This window comes from Mustelus asterias, chromosome 8 (assembly GCF_964213995.1).
Source record: "Mustelus asterias chromosome 8, sMusAst1.hap1.1, whole genome shotgun sequence".
NCBI classification, from domain to species: Eukaryota; Metazoa; Chordata; class Chondrichthyes; order Carcharhiniformes; family Triakidae; genus Mustelus; species Mustelus asterias.
Genome location: NC_135808.1, coordinates 90,142,829 through 90,163,013, shown reverse-complemented (window position 1 = coordinate 90,163,013; position 20,185 = coordinate 90,142,829). Strand labels below are relative to the sequence as shown.

General features: G+C 41.8%; 1 protein-coding gene across 2 annotated transcripts in view; it reads left to right on the top strand.

The window, feature by feature from the left end:
* The window catches only part of efcab14 (EF-hand calcium binding domain 14), an 87,495-nt gene that overhangs the window by 16,349 nt on the left and 50,961 nt on the right, over positions 1-20,185 (top strand). For both annotated transcript variants that reach the window (XM_078218477.1, XM_078218478.1), the window contains exons 4-5: positions 15,704-15,802; positions 17,630-17,740. In XM_078218477.1, coding sequence (XP_078074603.1) covers positions 15,704-15,802; positions 17,630-17,740 — 210 coding nt within the window. The remainder of the gene's footprint in view (positions 1-15,703; positions 15,803-17,629; positions 17,741-20,185) is intronic.

Genomic DNA, 20,185 nt, shown 5'->3' with positions numbered 1-20,185 from the left:
ATGGGAGCAGAGAGCTAATTACCTGGCTGACTTTTTTGCTCAGTGACACATCCCCAGCAATCAAAATAATTACTCAACCTCTCCTGAGGCCTCCTTTCCAACCTAACAAGAAATTACAATATATATTTAAAAAATCACCACTCAGTTCCATCTTCAGCTCTCATATTTTTAATATTTCTGGTCCATTCCCAGCATCCCATCATTAATTTAGTAGTACTCTTCCTTTTTGATACAACAGTATTCTATTCCTTTTTATGTTTTAAAACACTTTTTTGATTAAATCACCAGTTCTTTACCAAAGTTTTGGGCAGCAAAATTTTATTTCATAAATTTATTGCAATTGTTTTCAGATATCAGAATTGCATTAAATTACCAGCCCTATTATCAAATTACTTTTTTAAATCAAACTATTTAATATAATAATTACTTTGCAGTAAGTAGTTATATTCATTGCTGTAAATGTATACTTTCTAATTTTCAGGAAAATCATCACAGTAGGAAAATCATGAAGTAATTTATGAAAATTAATATAGTTAATTTATAACAGTCAACAATAAAAATATTCAGAGATTCATCCCTATTTCCATAAAGATCTGGCGTCGAGTGTTGTTAATTGCTGGAACGTTCCAGGCAGTCTGACCCTATGGCAGCCATCTTGCCCTGTGCAGGTTGTCAACATAGGAAATCTCATGTCTCCTTCAATGGAAAAGGATCATGGGATAACAATGAGCTAGGAAACCAAATAATCAAAGTGAACTGAAATCACATCCCACTGGCAAGGCCTCAGAATTAAACAATCCCAGGCAAGGAAGGAGAAAAAGGAGGCAATGCAGCCGATCCTGAAATATTTGGCTCGCTCTTCTGGCTTAGTGAATGTACAATGATTGTTTTGAAAATGTGAACATCTGTGACCATAATTTACAGGTTTTACTATACTAGTTTCAAGCATCAAAACTCTAGATAGGATGGAGCAAGACATCCTTTGGCTGAACTCTTCATCTTGTAACTTTCCATATTGCCTATTTTTATTACAGTTGCAGTTGTCCAAATCAAATACTTAACCTGTTTTCAATCATTTTAAATTCATCTGCTTAAACCAGAAGCAAAGACAATGGCCTGAATTTTGCTGTCATATTAATGGAGAGGCTATCAAAATTTGCCATTTTTATAAAGTTTATCTGACATCAACATGCAGACATTAGAAGTTATATGTAGAAATCCAGCAATTGCTGCCACGTTTTGAGCCAACATTTCGAGTCTAGATGACCCTTCGTCGGAACTGTTCTGACGAAGGGTCATCTGGACTCTCAACGTTGGCTCTATTCTCTCCCCACAGTTGCTGTCAGACTGAGATTTTCCAGCATTTTCTGTGTTTGTTCTCCTCTTGTCTGATCCCACTGTTGGTTGGCTGTTTTGGAGACGGCCAAAATAACAGGGAATTAGGGGATATGGGGAGCAGGCGGGTAAGTGGAACTGATTCGCTTCAGATCAGCCATGATCTTGTTGAATGGCGGGGCAGACTCGAAGGGCCAGATGGCCTACTCCTGCTCCTATTTCTTATGTTCTTATGTTCTTAACAGCAGTCATTAGTTGAATAGTTTGTGTCACGTTTCTCGCCCCCCCCCCCTCTTTCTTGTGTCCTGTGCGCAGAGATGTGTTTGTTGCCACCATTTGATTTGATTTATTATTGTCACATATATTAGTGTACGGTGAAAAGTATTGTTTCTTGCATGCTATACAGACAAAGGATACTGTTCATAGAGAAGGAAAGGAGAGAGTGCAGAAAGTGGTGTTACAGTCATAGCTGGGATGTAGAGAAAGATCAACTTAACGCGAGGTAAGTCCATTCAAAGGTCTGCTGGCAGCAAGGAAGAAGCTGTTCTTGAGTTGGTTGGTGCATGACCTCAGACTTTTGTATCGTTTTCCCAATGGAGGAAGGTGGAAGAAAGTATGTCTTGGGGTGCATGGGGTCCTTGATTATGCTGGCTGCTTTTCCGAGGCAGCGGGAAGTGTAGACAGAGTCAATGGATGAGAGGCTGGTTTGCGTGATGGACTGGGCTACATCCACGATCCTTTGCAGTTTATTGCGGCCTTAGGCAGAGCAGGAGCTGTACCAAGCTGTGATACAACCAGAAAGTATGCTTTCTATGGTGCATCTGTAAAGATTGGTGAGAGTCATAGGTGACATGCAAAATTTCCTTAGTCCTCTGAGAAAGCAGAGGCATTGGTGGGCTTTCATAACTATAGTGTTGGCATGGGGGGACCAGCTTGTTCATGATCTGGATACCTAAAAACTTGAGGCTTTCGACCATTTCTACTTCATTCCCATTGATGTAGACGGGCATGTTCTCCACTGCGCTTCCTGAAGTTTTGTTGACATTGACCATCAGTTGCAGATTTCTGTTGTGGAGGAGGATTAATCCAAAATAAACTTTTTATTATTACTTGGCAGAGGACTTGAGTACTCTGCAGAGCGTGCACAGTAAGCAAGGTAATGCAGTGCAAGACAAGTCATCTAATTTTATTTTAGTAAAAGTGCAGGAATCCTGATTTCCATTTAGAACTAATTTGTGTTTCCGGCTTTATCCTTCCTGGTTTTCTGCCTTTCTGATGAGATTCTTCAGTCTGGTTGAAAAGCAACCAAATTTCTTCATCTAATCGCACACCACACAACCCTTCTAGAGATCACAGCACTGAAACCTATGCCTGACTAGGAGAAATCTTGATGCCTATGTTAACTGTGGTCAACTGTCAGTGAGGTGATGGTGCGCACTATACTTTTGCTGCTCAGAGCAAAATCTGGTCAATTGATTCCAACAATAAGTGCGGGTTAGGTTATTTGGCCATGCTAAAAATTGCCCTTAGTGTCCTGAGATGTGTAGGTTAGAGGGATTAGTGGGTAAATATATAGGGATATGGGAGTAGGGCCTGGGTGGGATTGTGGTCGGTGCAGACTCGATGGGCCGAATGGCCTCTTTCTGTACTGTAGGGTTTCTATGATTTCTATGAATAATCACTTACTTGACAAAAGTGTAGCTTTTCTTGGGTTGTTTTTTGTATTTGGAGAAAAAATGTGAACCTGAAAATTATCCTTCCCTTCATTGAGCTTACCAATGTTGGAACCACTCTCATATTAAACGCTAGCTGTGTGAACATATTTTTGCTGCAGAATAATTTGGATATTTGATGTTGAATATGTTGGCCTCAGTATTGTGTCTTTGCATGGGAGGAAAACATGTATTTGGGCTACATTTATTTAGTCTACTAACTTCTATGATGTATTTCTGGAGCAATGTTTCCACTGAGCCAAATTAAAACTTACTGGTAGCTGAGTAAATTAAGATGTAAATTTTAGATAGTGGTGGTGACGTGTTACAAAAGTAGGGAGGTTACACTTAAGTTGTACAGGACACTAGCGAGACAACATTTGGAATACTTATTTAAGGAAAGATGTAAATTCATTGGAAGCAGTTTAGCAGGCTAATACCTGGAATGAATGGTTCAGTTGTCTTATGAGGAAAGGTTAGACAGGCTAGTCTCTTATCCAGTGGACTTTAGAACAGTAAGAGATGACTTGATTGAAACGTATAAGATCCTGAGGGGTTTTGACAGGGTGGATGTGGAGAGGATGTTTTCTCTTGTGGAAGGATCCAGAGTGGTCTGTCTTTAAAAATAAGGGGTTACCCATTTAAAATGGAGATGAGGTGAATTTTATCACTCAGTGCGTCATGAGTCTTTGGAATTCTCTTCTGAAAAGGTTGTGGAATGTTGGGAAGCAGAGGTAGTTATAAGTAATGTTGTATTTTGGATATTAGAAATAAGGTATAGATTTAAGTGAGTTTAATTTAGTGTTTTGTGGAAGGAAGGGTAAAACCTTAGTTAGGTTCATGTTAAACAAAGTTAGTTGCATGCATTGAGATTTTTGGATTCAGTTCAAACTGTCTGTGTTGTGCTTTGAGAGTTTACGACGCGAGAAGTAAACACCAGCTTAGAGAAAGAATGAGCTATTGTTTAGCAGCCAGGGGTCATTTTTTAGGTCAGGAAGGTATTTTGGGTTTAGTTTTCAACCAAACCTACAGTATTCAGTGCTAGGAAGCTAGAGAGGAAGCAGCTCTCTCAACTCTGCTAAAAGAAAAGACATACCATGGAGTAACAGCAAGAAATCAAGTCCAGAAGCTAAAGGACAGTTAGTTTTAGAAACTAGAAAATGAAGAGAAGTTTCCAGGAAGATTGAAGTAAAAGGAAACAGAGGAATTGCCATTGGAACAGGCTATTGTTCGTTGAAGTTAAGGTCAGAGCTGAAATGTGCAGACCTGGTGAAGGTGGCTAATGAGCCAGAGAGACATGAATTAATCCTAAAGATTGGTGATATGTTACTACAGCCTGTGAAGTAAAAGTTGAACCAATTGGTGGCTGGATCCCCGAGTGACTGTGAAAGTTTGAAAGTTCCTGTCTATTTAAAACAAATCAATACTGAATCGATGAGTTGGAAAACCTGGAGGTGAATCCTTGCTGAAAATAGCTGAGGGAACCCATTGCGTGTCTTTTTGAGAGTTGAGTTTGAAACACTCAGTTGGAAGCCGGAGTCCAGTGAGATCAGTTGGCTCACAATATGATAGTCATCTGGAGAGGATTTGAGGACAAATTCACAGAATATCGATTGAGTGGCATCTGGCAGCAGAGTGGGTGTTGTCTGACCATAGCCTGTGGAGCTATAGGGGCTGTGTGTTTACTGAAAACATTACAGCACAAGATATATTTTATAACCCGTGTTAGCCTTAAAATGTGTGTACATTTTGTGAAGATAAGTGGAGTGAAGGAGTATTGTTTCTCGTCAAATGTTTCATGTGTAATCAATGTTTTTTGTATTGTTAAAAGCTAATTGCCACAGCAACGGCACGGTCGCACAGTGGTTAGCACTGCTGCTTCACAGCGCCAGGGACCAGGGTTCGATTCCCGGCTTGGGTCACTGTCAGTGCGGAGTTTGCACGTTCTCCCCGTTCTGTGTGGGTCTCCTCCCGGTGCTCCGGTTTCCTCCCACAGACTGAAAGACGTGCTGGTTAGGTTCATTGACCCGAACAGTTGCTGGACTGTGGCGACAAGGGGAATTTCACAGTAACTTCATTGTAGTGTTAATGTAAGCCTTACTTGTGACTAATAAATAAACTTTAATTAGATCTCCTACGACTCTTCTTCCACAATCCTAAAGAAAGTAGAAGTTATGGTCTTTTGAGCCAGAGTTCTATTCTGGGACCTTCCTGTCCAGTAGTAACACAAACTGGGATTGTAACAGGAAGAAGAGTCTTTGAATGTTCTTAAGACAGAGGTGACTGTGAAGTTTGCATGTTCTCCCCGTGTCTGCGTGGGTTTCCTCCTGGTGCTCCGGTTTCCTCGCACAGTCCAAAGATGTACAGGTTAGGAGGATTGGCTATGCTAAATTGCCCCTTGAGTGTCCAACGATGTGTAGGTTAGGTGGATTAGCCATGCTAAATGCACGGGTTTATGGGGATACAGGAGTGGGGGTGGCTGCATAAGATGCTTGTTGCAGACTCGATGGGCCAAATAGCCTCTTTCTGCACTGTAGGGGTTCTTTGGTGGATTGAATCTTCGTAAGCAAGGTTGTAAATGGTTATTGGGTGTAGGTGGAGCATAGATTTGAAGATACTATCAGGTTGGCCATGATATTAAATGGCGGAGTAGGCTTGAGGGACTGAATGGCCTGCTTCTTCATATTTTACAGTTCAGTCAGGGGGTCTGAGTTGCTCTGGCAATATGCGCATATAGTGCTCTGGAGCAATAGATAATGGCAGAGGCTCCTGTCAGGGCTGACCAGGAATCTCACTCGCTTTTACTGCCTGCCATTGGTGTGCGGTGGAAGGATTCGTAGTTTAATACTCAAACTGAATGGCTGTGTTATGAACACATCTTCTTTGACCATCAAATCCTAAGGTTACTCAAATCCAGAAGTTCTGGCTCAGAGGTAGGGATGCTACCCAGTGTGCCACAAGGCCTCCTTTCATGTAGTGTATTTCAGATATGCGGGGCAATTTTATTTATACGTCTTTTGGATACTGTATAGTTTTAAAGTTCTTAAAATTGATGCAAAACCAGTTTCTTAACTCTTTTTAAGAGGGAAATATCTTATTGACATAGGGTGAAAAAGCAGAGGACAGATTTAAAACGATTGAATAAAATAAACTTTTTCCTCATGTTGCCTTTGATTCTTTTGCCAGTGAAAAGTTAAGAACTGGAATGAGCTACTTGATAGTGTGATGGAGGCAGATTTAATAATGGTTTTCAAAAGAGAATTGGATAAGCTTCTGAAGGAAGACATTTGGAAGGCTATGTGGAAAGAGCCGGAAAATGGCACTAGCTAAACTGCTCGCAGTAGAGCTGGTATGGGCCCAATGGAACTAATAGCTGCTAATTGTGCTGTGACCATTCTATAATTCTGAGTATGTAACTTGCGGATTTCCTACCTAGTAAGCCTGCTTACAGTTTGAACTGATTTCTTACCACGATTAACTCTGCTAGGCTTCCTTTCAATTATAAAGTACTAACAGCTCATCTATGAATCACAAGATTGACCATTTGAATGTAGGATTTGGTGGTGAACTTCACATTACTGGTTTAAATTTCTGTAGATTTGTGATATTGCTGTTTCGACTATTAAGATGTCAGATATTTTGAGCATGTACTTTAAATCTCCCCCTTTTTTTGACCTTTCTTTGACCTGTCTCGTGCTACAGAATTCCTCCACTACCTTTCTCAAATAGCCTTTTCCATTTGTGCTTTGTTAGCATTAGCAGGCTATTCAACATCAGCAAGCAAAGCCTAGTCCTGTCCTTGCACATGTTTTCGCTTGCCAGTAATCAGCTGGGAGTATCCTCTGTTCTCCCCACTCCCTGTGCTGCCAAATCCCTCCATCTCTTAAAGGTACTGAGGCCACACCATGTCAGTATTTTTGCACAGGCTGCAGTCAGCCAACAAAAATCAACACTTGGGTTTTCCGAGCTGTATGCTTCAGTTCCATGTGATTATTTTTATTTGATGTGAAATTAAGAATCAACAGCTATGAAACATGGCCTCCCCATAGTGAATTACAGTTTGAAGGAATTATTAAGCAGTTTAGTGACACTGTTTATATGTGAATTCAGGTTTCTCATTTTTAGCAGATTTAAAGCAATCTTCCCTCAACTTGCACTTAGAATAAACAGATGGAATAGAACAAAATTACTAGTGCAGTTTACTGCTGTTTTGTGAAAATATGAAACTCAATATAGTGCTGCATTAGGTTGATATTCATTTTTCCCTTCTACAGCAGATATCATTGTATCCTCAAGTGGTTTAATTCTCTTCTGCTCTGTTCCTTTATCATGAAATTATTGTACAAGTTAAAAACATAAGAAGGCGTTACAAAAGTATGCTGGAATTATTGATTTATGTAGCGTTGAGTCTGGAGTGTGTTGTACGAGTATGCTATATCATGGGTATGGTGTGAGGATTCTTAGATCAAATATTGGGTATTTGGTCTTGGGTGGGTTGGTATACCAAGCAGAGGCATGGGGTGCTTCCTTCACTGGTGAGTTGCTTTTAACTTCTCAGCAATTTTGAGTGTTAAAGTCCTGAAACCAGACTTTTGCACAAATAGAACATAGAACATTACAGCGCAGTACAGGCCCTTCGGCCCTCGATGTTGCGCAGACCAGTGGTACCAATCTAAAGCCCCTCTAATCTACACTGTTCCAATATCATCCATATGGTTATCCAATAACCACTTGAACGCTCTCAACGTTGACGAGTCCACCACTGCTGCAGGCAGGGCATTCCACGCCCTTACTACTCTGAGTAAAGAACCTACCTCTAACATCTGTCCTATATCTCTCACCCCTCAATTTAAAGCTATGTCCCCTTGTGCTAGCCAACACCATCCGAGGAAAAATGCTCTCACTATCCACCCAATCTAATCCTCTGATCATCTTGTATGCCTCTATTAAGTCATCTCTTAACCTTCTCTCTAACGAAAACAACCTCAAGCCCCTCAGCCTTTCCTCATACGATTTTCCCACCATACCAGGCAACATCCTGGTAAATCTCCTCTGCACCCTTTCCAACACTTCCACATCTTTCCTATAATACGGCGACCAGAACTGTACGCAATACTCCAAATGCGGCCGCACCTGAGTTTTGTACAGTTGCAGCATGACCTCCTGGCTCCGAAACTCAATCCCTCTACCAATAAAAGCTAACACACCGTACGCCTTCTTAACAACCCTATCAACCTGGGTGCCAACTTTCAGGGATCTATGCACATGGAAACCCAGATCCCTCTGTTCATCCACACTACCAAGTATCTTACCATTAGCCCAGTACTCTGTATTCCTGTTACTCCTTCCAAAGTGAATCACCTCACATTTTTCCGCATTAAACTCCATTTGCCACCTCTCAGCCCCAGCTCTGCAGCTTATCTATGTCCCTCTGTAACCTGCCACTTCCCTCCGCACTGTCTACAACTCCACCGACTTTAGTGTCATCTGCAAATTTACTAATCCATCCATCCACGCCCTCATCCAAGTCATTAATAAAAATGACAAACAGCAGTGGCCCCAAAACAGATCCTTGCGGTACACCACTAGTAACTGAACTCCAGGATGAATATTTCCCATCAACCACCACCCATTGTTTTCTTACAGCTAGCCAATTCCTGATCCAAACCACTAAATCACCCTCAATCCCATGTGTCCGTATTTTCTGCAAAAGCTTACCATGGGGAACCTTATCAAACGCTTTGCTGAAATCCATATACACCACATCAACCGCTTTACCCTCATCCACCTCTTTGGTCACCTTCTCAAAGAACTCAATAAGGTTTGTGAGGCACGACCTACCCTTCACAAAACCGTGCTGACTATCCCTAATCAAATTATTCCTTTCCAGGTGATTATAAATCCTATCTCTTATAATCCTTTCCAATACTTTGCCCACAACAGAAGTAAGGCTCACCGGTCTATAATTACCAGGGTTGTCCCTACTCCCCTTCTTGAACAAGGGGACAACATTTGCTATCCTCCAGTCTTCTGGCACTGTTCCTGTAGACAATGACGACACAAAGATCAAAACCAAAGGCTCTGCAATCTCCTCTCTAGCCTCCCAGAGAATCCTAGGATAAATCCCATCCGGCCCAGGGGACTTATCTATTTTTACCCTTTCCAGAATTGCTAACACCTCCTCCTTATGAACATCAATCCCATCCAGTCCAACAGCCTGCATCTCAGTACTGCCCTCAACAACACTGTCCCTCTCCAGTGTGAATACCGACGAAAAATATTCATTTAGTGCCTCTCCTATCTCTTCAGACTCCAGGCACAACTTCCCACTCCTGTCCTTGACTGGCCCTAATCTTACCCTAGTCATTCTTTTACTCCTGACATACCTATAGAAAGCTTTAGGGTTTTCCTTGATCCTACCTGCCAAAGACTTCTCATGTCCCCTCCTGGCTCTTCTTAACTCTTTCTTTAGGTCCTTCCTGGCTAACTTGTAACTCTCAAGTGCCCTAACTAAGCCTTCACGTCTCATCTTAACATAAGTCTCCTTCTTCCTCTTCACAAGAGATTCGACCTCCTTAGTAAACCACGGTTCCCTCACACGTCTGCTTCCTCCCTGCCTGACAGGTACATATTTATCAAGGACGCGTAGTAGCTGTTCCTTGAACAAGTTCCACATTACAATTGTGCCCATCCCCTGCAGTTTCCTTCCCCAACCTATGCCACCTAAATCTCGCCTAATTGCATCATAATTTCCTTTCCCCCAGCTATAACTCTTGCCCTTTGGTATATACCTATCCGTTTCCATTGCTAAAGTAAACGTAATCGAATTGTGGTCACTGTCACCAAAGTGGTCACCTACCTCCAAATCTAACACCTGCCCTGGTTCATTACCCAGTACCAAATCCAATGTGGCCTCGCCTCTTGTTGGTCTATCTACATACTGCGTCAGGAAGCCTTCCTGCACACACTGGACAAAAACTGACCCCTCTAAAGCACTCGAACTATAGCTTTTCCAGTCAATATTTGTAAAGTTAAAGTCCCCCAGTACAACTACCCTGTTACTTTCGCTCCTATCCAGAATCATCTTTGCAATCTTTTCCTCTATATCTCTGGAACTTTTCGGAGGTCTATAAAAAACTCCCAACAGGGTGACCTCCTTTCCTGTTTCTAACCTCAGCCCAAGCTACCTCAGTAGACGAGTCCTCATCAAATATCCTTTCTGCCACCGTAATACTGTCCTTGACTAACAATGCAACACCTCCCCCTCTTTTACCACCTTCCCTGCACTTACTGAAACATCTAAACCCCGGAACCTGCAACAACCATTCCTGTCCCTGCTCTATCCATGTCTCCGAGATGGCCACAACATCGAAATCCCAGGTACCAACCCATGCTGCAAGCTCACCCACCTTATTCAGGATGCTCCTGGCGTTGAAGTATACACACTTCAAACCGCCTTCCTGCCTGCCAGTACACTCCTGCGACTCTGAAACCTCATCCATGACCTCACTAGTCTCAACCTCCTGTACACCGGAGCTACAATTCTGGTACCCACCCCCCTGCTGAATTAGCTGCTGTTCTTTGCAATGTAAGAGTTTTAACAACACCAGGTTAAAGTCCAACAGGTTTATTTGGTAGCGTGGCATTTGCTATCAAAAAAACCTGTTGGACTTTAACCTGGTGTTGTTGAAACTCTTACTGTGTTTACCCCAGTCCAACGCCAGCATCTCCACGTCGTTCTTTGCAATAGCAGTGATGAGCTATTTTCTCGAACCATTTTTTTGCAAAAGAAATAAGCGGTGCACTAATATAATTGGTATAATTAAATTAATCTGCAGGAAATGTTTGAAGCTAGTCTGGGGGATATAGGCGGTGGGGCTCAGAAGAAAGGTCCGACCCAGAGAATGAGGGAGTAGACACCTTGGAATAAAAATAAATTGATCTGTAACGGTTAAAGATATGGTGAGGCAAGCTGGTCTTAAAAAATAATAGTAAGGAGTCTAACAACACCAGGTTAAAGTCCAACAGATTTATTTGGTAGCAAACGCCACTAGCTTTCGGAGCGCTGCTCCTTCGTCAGGTGAGTGGGAGATCTGCTCATAAACAGCACAGTAAGAAGTTTAACAACACCAGGTTAAAGTCCAACAGGTTTATTTGGTAGCAAAAGCCACACAAGCTTTCGGAGCTGCAGCTCCGAAAGCTTGTGTGGTTTTTGCTACCAAATAAACCTGTTGGACTTTAACCTGGTGTTGTTAAACTTCTTACTGTGTTTACCCCAGTCCAACGCCGGCATCTCCACATCATAAACAGCAAACAGGGCATATAAAGACACACTCAATTTACTGAATAATGATTGGAATGTGAGTCTTTACAGCTAATCAAGTCTTAAAGGTACAGACAGTGTGAGTGGAGAGAGCATTAGCACAGGTTAAAGAGATGTGTATTGTCTCCAGACAGGACAGCCAGTGAGACTTTGCAAGTCCAGGCAAGTTGTGGGAGTTACAGATAGTGTGACATGAACCCAAGATCCCGGTTGAGGCCGTCCTCATATGTGCGGAACTTGGCTATCAGTCTCTGCTCAGCGACTCTACGCTGTCGTGTGTTGTGAGGGCCGCCTTGGAGAATGCTTACCCGAATATCAGAGGCCGAATGCCCGTGACCGCTGAAGTGCTCCCCAACAGGAAGAGAACATTCTTGCCTGGTGATTGTCGAGCGGTGTTCATTCATCCGTTACCGTAGCGTCTGCATGGTTTCCCCAATGTACCATGCCTCGGGACATCCTTTCCTGCAGCGTATCAGGTAGACAATGTTGGCCAAGTTGCAAGAGTATGTACCGTGTACCTAGTGGATGGTGTTCTCATGTGAGATGATGGCAACTGTGTTGATGATCCGGCACGTCTTGCAGCGGTTGCTGTGGCAGGGTTGTGTGGTGTCGTGATCACTGTTCTCCTGAAGGCTGGGTAGTTTGCTGCGGACAATGGTCTGTTTGAGGTTGTGCGGTTGTTTTTAGGCAAGAAGTGGGGGTGTGGGGATGGCCTTGGCGAGATGTTCGTCTTCATCAATGACATGTTGAAGGCTCCGGAGGAGATGTCGTAGCTTCTCTGCTCCGGGGAAGTACTGGACGACGAAGGGTACTCTGTCCACCGTGTCCCGTGTTTTGTCTTCTGAGGAGGTTGGTGCGGTTTTTTGCTGTGGCGCGTCGGAACTGTCGATCGATGAGTCGAGCGCCATATCCTGTTCTTATGAGGGCATCTTTCAGCGTCTGGAGGTGTCTGTTGCGATCCTCCTCATCCGAGCAGATCCTGTGTATACGGAGGGCTTGTCTGTAGAGGATGGCTTCTTTAACGTGTTTAGGGTGGAAGCTGGAGAAGTGGAGCATCATGAGGTTATCCATGGGCTTGTGGCACAGTGAGGTGCTGAGGTGACCGTCCTTAATGGAGATGCGTGTGTCCAAGAATGCAACCGATTCCGGAGAGTAGTCCATGGTGAGTCTGATGTTGGGATGGAACTTGTTGATGTCATCATATAGTTGTTTCAGTGATTGCTCACCATGACTCCAAAGGAAGAAAATATCATCGATGTATCTAGTGTACAGCATCGGTTGAAGGTCCTGTGCGGTGAAGAAGTCTTGTTCAAACCTGTGCATGAAGATGTTGGCATATTGCGGTGCGAATTTTGTCCCCATGGCTGTTCCGTGTGTCTGGATGAAGAACTGGTTGTTGAAGGTGAAGACATTGTGGCCCAGGATGAAGCGGATGAGTTGTAAAATTGCATCTGAATTCTGTAAATTGAGTTTGTGTCTTTATATGTCCTGTTTGCTGTTTATGATCTCCCGCTCACCTGACGAAAGAGCAGCGTTCCGAAAGCTAGTGGCATTTGCTACCAAATAAACCTGTTGGACTTTAACCTGGTGTTGTTAGACTCCTTACTATGTTTACCCCAGTCCAAAGCCGGCATCTCCACACCTTAAAAAATAAATCAACCTGGAAAAGGTATAAGAAATAAAACTGGTGAACTGAGGCGTTATGTTAAATTAAAGCACAAAGTCTGGACAGCAGTAATTAACACATGGCTGTATATGGATTAGAATTGACGGATTAATTATAGCTGTGTATAAACTTTCAAGTGAAAGAAGGGAGGAGTGATAACACTCGGAGGGAGGGCACTCATTTTAACAAACTAAATAGAGAAATAAATGAAATTTCTTTAGAATCTGAGCCAAAGAATACCAAGCGATCAATTCCATTATTGGAAACTGCTGAACAATGAAAAGGAAATTAATGAAATTTTTTTTTAGAAAAAAGTATATATTAAACAATGTGCAGTAAGATTTTTGTTATCCTGCACTCTACCAAACTGAAGTCTAACGACTAGGGTTGGGTCAGTTTTACGACTGGAGATGTCTCTTCCCCCTCAAAAATCAGCGCTAGCATCAGTCTCACTTTCACGCAACTGCTAATGATTGTCAAACTCACTGGTAGTTATTCTGCAGCACCATGTTGCCTCAGTGCCGCTCACTCGATTTGTGAACTCCCGCATCTCTCATGAGACCTCAACACCCACATCAACATGAGATTACCCAAGAGCTTTCTGATTGAATGAAAATGCAGAACTTGCCTTAAATCTTAGTTAACAGGGATATTTTATAACCGACACCCCCATTCCCGGAGCATGATGGACAGCAGTTTACTGTAGTTATAATTGTAAAAGATTTTAAATTGAGAGACTGAATATGTTAACGTGTCTGATAATAAAATAAAAACCAAATCAAATACAAGTATTATAGCAAAACTACAAAGAGAGATTATAAAAGCTAAGGTTGAGTACCAGACCAAAATTGTGGGCAAAATGTCCTGTTTTCGCAACAGGCAAATGCATATTTTGTGGGTGTAAAGCGATGTAAAGAGGGAGGGAGAACTGCAATGTTAAATGTCATGTATTTTTTTGTGTTGTGCATAGATTTACAATGGGAAGCTAAAGACACTATTGTAATGAGGTGGTCAGGGACATTCCTGCCCATCCTAATTCACTTCCATCCAAGAGAGCCAGAAAACTGCCACTCTATTGAGTGCTAAGTAGTGAGCCTTAGAGCCTAGTGACCAGGTCCTGTCCTTGGCAGAGAGGGATTTGCACTGAATGCCTCCTGACTGGTATTAGGGTCAGCAACCTGAAAGCACCAACACGGCAAGGTTTTTGTATGCCTTTTGAGGTCATTGCACAAGGAGCACATTTCAGATGTGCCCAGGCGCCAGAGGAAATGGAGAAAATCAGTTCTGAGGCACAGTTTAAAAAAAAAAGTTCTATTGACACTCTACTTCCCTTTACAATTGACATCGTACAATTGACATTGCATATCCAGGGCAGCATGATGGCACAATGGTTAGCACTGCTGCCTCACAGCACCAGGGACCCAGATTCAATTCCCAGCTTGGGTCACTGAAAGAAAGTAAGTTTATTTATTAGTCACAAGCAGTCTTACATTAACATTGCAATGAAGTTACTGTGAAAATCCCCTAGTCGCCACACTCCGGTGCCTGTTCGGGTACACTGAGGGAGAATTTGGCATGGCCAATGCATCTCCGGCACGTCTTTGGACTGTGGGAGGAAACTGGTGCACCCAGAGGAAACCTACGCAGACACGGGGAGAATGTGCAAACTCCACACAGACAGTGACCCAAGACGGGAATCGAACCCGGGGCCCTGGCGCTGTGAGGCAGCAGCGCTAACCACTGTGCCACCGTGCCGCCCCTGTCTGTGTGGCGTCTGGACATTCTTCCCATGTCTGCGTGGGTTTCCTCCGGGTACTCCGCTTTCCTCCTACAGTCCAAAAATGACGTACTAGTTAGGTGCATTGGCCATGCTAAATTCTCCCTCAGTGTACCCAAATAAGCACTAGACTGTGGCAACTAAGGGAATTTCACAGCAACTTTATTGCAGTGTTAATGTATGCCTACTTGTGACACAAATAAACTTAAACTTTACTTGTGAAGGAGAAGGGTTGGTAAAAGATGAAAATGAAGAAATGGTAGAGATACACAAGAAATGATTTATCTTGGTTTTCACAGAGGAGATAGATTTTTCTCAATTTATTTAATATCTCTGGCATTCCTTCATTTTTATCTTTTACTAACCCTTCCCCTTGTAAAATGATGTACAATGTCAATATGAAAGACCTGTGTTTATGAGTAAACTAACAGCACATATAGGTGATTAAGTACAGTAGAGAATAGGAAGTAATAAATTTTGGAATTGAGAGAGTGTAGATATTTAATAGGGTACAAAATCAGAGCAACCCAGTTTAGAAATAGATTTGTCAAGATGGAAATGCAAATTAATATAAGACTAAGAGTCACAAACTTATGTAAATCAAACCATTCAAAGGGGAAATTGGAAAAAAAACTTCAGTGAAGGTGTTAGAATTTGAATTTTTGATGGAGTTTGTACATTTTTAAAAGCAAATTAATTGCTTAAAATTATATTAAGCTATGCGGAGAGAGTTTGAGAATGGGATTAGACTTGGTGGCTTGTAGGAAACACATTGGCACAGATTTAGCCATATTTGAGATGAAACAGTTGAATTGGCCTTTAAATCTGATTGTTATTTTGATCCTGAAATTTGGTTGTCATTCTAATACGTATTCTTGTTTTATAAACAGATTAGCCAACTGAATTCAGCTGTTGCCCATTTAAAAGCCAACGTGAAATCAGCATCTGACTTAATCAACCTTCCAGTCACTGTGGAAGAACTCCAGAAGGTATGGTTTTTGTAGCTTCCTATACCGTGATCTGGTTGACCCTTTAATGACCATGTTCTATTTATTCTCACATTTGATGTTGAGAAGTCGTTACAAGTTCTTTTATATATTTTTATCATCACCAACTATCTCTGAGCTTCGCAACTGGGGCTGAGACCCAAGTAAGATTAAGGATTAGCACTTTCAGAAAGCTACTTTAAAAGAAACTTTTGAAGGGAAAAATATTATTACTCTTAAGTTTACAGTCGGGAAAATTCCATTAGCCATGTGTCATTTGAGTAACCTCCTACAACGAGTAGTATGCAGACATTTTGATATATCCCATTTTTAGTTGTTGAAAATCAATCAGGAGTGATATAGCAAGGTTCAGAGATTATTTAGTTGAGTGTGGAGTCTTTACTTTACTTGTACGCAATTTAAGCGGGTTGAAATTGATTATGGTGGGCCAGAGGGATTTCGGAGAAAGCCAACAGCCAGTAACATCAAGTAGTTAGGAAGGCCAATAGTATTGCGAGAGGGTTGCAGTACAAGAGTAAGAAAGTTTTTCTGAAATTTTGTAGAGCTTTGGTGAGACCACAACTGGGATACTGTATACAGTTTTGATCTTGCTGAAGGAACAGTTTACTTCCATACTGGATGAGGGGACATGGAGGATACGCAGGAGCTGCAGAGGGGTCATGGAGGATAAGAAGATGCATTGATAAGACCTTTATACCTGATCTGTCAAAAAGTTCCCAAAACCAGACAATAGTTCAGAGAGTGCCTTAAACCCCGTGTCTTCCTAAAATGGGCCCAACTCCATGAAAATAATGGGTGGTTTGAAATGTCCACCCGAGCAATGGAGTAGGCAAGGGTGGGATTGTTGGGTGCAGGCTTTCTACCCACATGCTTATCCCAGTGCCATAAAATTCCACATGAGGGGAATGGGGGCAGGAAACAGTCTGACAGTATTAAATCTGCCTCTCTCTCTCTCTCTCTCTCTCTCTCTCTCTCTCTCTCTTCTCTCTCCCCCCCCCCCCCCCCCCCCCCCGCCTCCCCCCTTCCGGGTCATCGTCTCAGGATGAGGGGTTAGCCATTTGGACTGAGCTGAGGAGAAATTTCTTCACTCAAATGTTTGTGTGCATGTATGATTTTGCTGGTTCAGAGGGTTCTGGACATTCACTGGTTGAATATGTTCAAGGCTGAGATTGATAGATTTGTGTACACTGAGAAAATTGGGGATATGAGGATATGACAGTAAAGTGGAGTTGATATAAAGGTTCAACCATATCCTATTGAATGGAGGAGCTGGCTAGATGGGTTACATGGCCAGTTTCTGATTCTATTTCTTATGTTTTTAATCTAATTCTGTACCAAACAACATTGTGGACATACTTTCTTTTTGAACCAATGTAATCCATGGGGTGAAAGATCACCATTGCCATCTCAAGGGTGGCAGTAAATCTGGGCTGTGACAGCGATGTCCATATCTAGAGACGGTGAGAAGTCCCACAACACCAGGTTAAAATCCAACAGATTTACTTGGAATCAGGTGACTGACGAAGGAGCAGCGAGAAAGCTCGTGATTCCTAATAAACTTGTTGGACTTTAACCTGGTGTTGTGAGACTTCTTACCGTGCCCACCCCAGTCCAACACTGGCATCTCCACATCATGCATATCTAGAGAATTAATGTAAAAATAAACTGACCTATGTGTATCAAAGCTCTAATCACTTCTGGAATCAACTGCTCTTGGTTTTGAAAAAGTAAATTTGACTAATAAATTGTAGAAGAGAAATGTATCTGAAAATGCTAAACTAAATAAATTCACGACATTGATTTTTGCAGAGTGTCGCCACAATTGGGAGCACGCTTACCAGTGTTCAACATGATGTTGATACTATACGGACTGCCTTAGAGAGTCAAAAGAAAATAATAGAGACGCTTCAACAAAATAAGGTGAGGACTGTGTAATTAAAAGAAATGAGAATTGGAATGTTTTATACTGAGAGAATGTATTCTCTTGTGATAATTGCTCTTTCGTGTTCAAGCAAAATGCATGCATTCCTAATTTTGCATGTAAGAACAATTTTGCATCTGTAATCTGCTGTTGAGACTGGAGTGTTAATGAGAGTTGGCAGAATTACTGTAACACAGTTATATAACTCATGTTGGAATGGAATTTATAATTGGTATTTCTATTAATATTTGTAGACATTTAGAAGAGGTTTGACAAAGTTAGTACCACAATTTTTCTCTCCGTAAGCGACTTCCCTTGTTAATTGAACACAATTTCTCCTGATGTTGCACGCTAATGCAAATAGTATAATCAACAAAATATACTAGCAAGATTTACTCCTATGACTAACAAGTTTGTCAGCCAAAGTGTCAAATTAATCTTATTTTTCTAGTTTTTGTGTTAGTTGATGTAGACCAGGGAGGAATGTGTTACAGTTGGTTTTAATTGCCCCAGGTTGGTTAGCAAGAAAATAAGATAGGGTCTTGATATTTATCCAGCAACCTTCTGGAAATATTTGTGCAATATATGAGCGGCAACCTGATAGAAGTTTATAAAATTGAGAGGCATGGATAGCAAGGATAGTCAGAGTCTTTTTCCCAGGGTAGAAATGTCAACTATTAGGGGACGGAGGTTTAAGATGAAAGGGGAAAAGTTTAAAGGAGATGGGAGGGGCAAGTCTTTTACCCAGAGGGTGACAAGTGCCTGGAATGCGCTGCCAGAGGAATTAGGTAGAAGCAGATACAGTAGCAGCATTTAAGAGACATTTTGGCAGATACGTAAATAGAGGGATACGGACCGTTTAGAGGCAAAAGGTCTTTAGTTTAGAAAGGTGTCACATGTCGGCGCAGGCTAGGTGGGTTGAAGGGCTTGTTCCTGCGCTGTACTGTTCTTTGTTCGGATAGGGGAATGGGGGTGGGTGGGAATGCTGTTTTATTGAAAGCTCATAACCTATTATGATCTTGAGAGAGACCTTTTAACTTTTAAAGATAAATTCAAATTTCCAGTTATTTACTGAATGGATTATGCCCCAAAATTTCACATTTTAAACCAAAACACTTCCTATACAGGAGTTAAACAAAACAAGTATTACTTACTTAGCACTATATGTTTGGTACATTTATTATTTGAGTCCAAAAATCTTGCAGTACATTTCTTGTTCTACTGTTATTTCACCCAAGAGTTCCTCCTACCTTACAGGATCCTGAGGGTTCATTTACTTTTCCTAGGGCCAAACGAAGCTGTGACACAATTCTGAGGAATCCACTTTGATTCTCCTCAGTGCTCCTGCTATTCTTCAAGGTATGGGATTTCTTGGACTCTCTAACTCTCCTTAAGCACCCCACAACTGTGGGCACCCCAGCTCAAGAATGGGCTTCACTGCCTTCTTGCTTCGTGGCCTCCAGCTCCTGGCAGCCTTTTCTCTTGCTTTCAAGCTCTAGAGCTAAAACTATATGTTCTGTGAAAAATCAAAGATAAACCCAAAACAAAAGGGTACCTCCCCTGCAACCTGTACCTGTGGCCCGTGGCTTTGCAATACCACAGGCAGAGACCTTTTATGTTCTCTTCTGTTCAGACTAACTGCACCATTGCCATTTGAGCCTTGTATGACACAAACCCAACATCAAGCATGTTTTTGCCTCCTTTTTAGAGGATCTATTTTATTGGAATTTCTTTCATCACCCAAACATTTGTCTGCTCCTCCTATGGCAGTTTTCAATGCAACTAAAGCAGATGAGGTGTTGGTTAATTCAAGTTTTCTCGCACCGTTTTGCAGGGTCCAAATGCTTTGCTGCATGAGAGATCAATTTAAGTGCACCTTTCTCAACATTTTGTATTTGCTACTCAGTGTGATCTCGTCTGATGCATCTGAGGTCTCCTTTGCATTTTTACTTTGGCTTTTCTAACCTTGTCTCAACTCCATTCTATATTTGTTTGAGCCAACTTCGGTTATTTACAGTTTGGCTTCTTTTCATCTTACTGTCCTGTGTTTTAGCAGAGCTAAATGTTCTTTAACATAAGAACAGGAGTAGGCTGTTGAGCCTGTTCCACTATTCAGTGAGATCATGACGAATGTGACCTAACTCCATACACCTGCCTTTTTTCCATATTTCTTAGATTTCTCTATCTTGCTATACAATAAACTAACAAAAAGATAGTGATTGTTTAATTTAAGAAACCATGTTTTTAAAAAGTATGTGTTAGTTGACACAGTTTTGTATGCAAATAGTTTTCTGTAGCAGATTGGTAGTCTTGTAGATCCCAGAAGTTGCAAAAAAGCTACTCTTCCCATCTGTCTGTGCTGAATGGTACACATTTGGCAATCTTTTAATGTCCAGACCTTGCCTTTTCACAGTCAACTTATTTTAATTTTGCAAATGCAATAA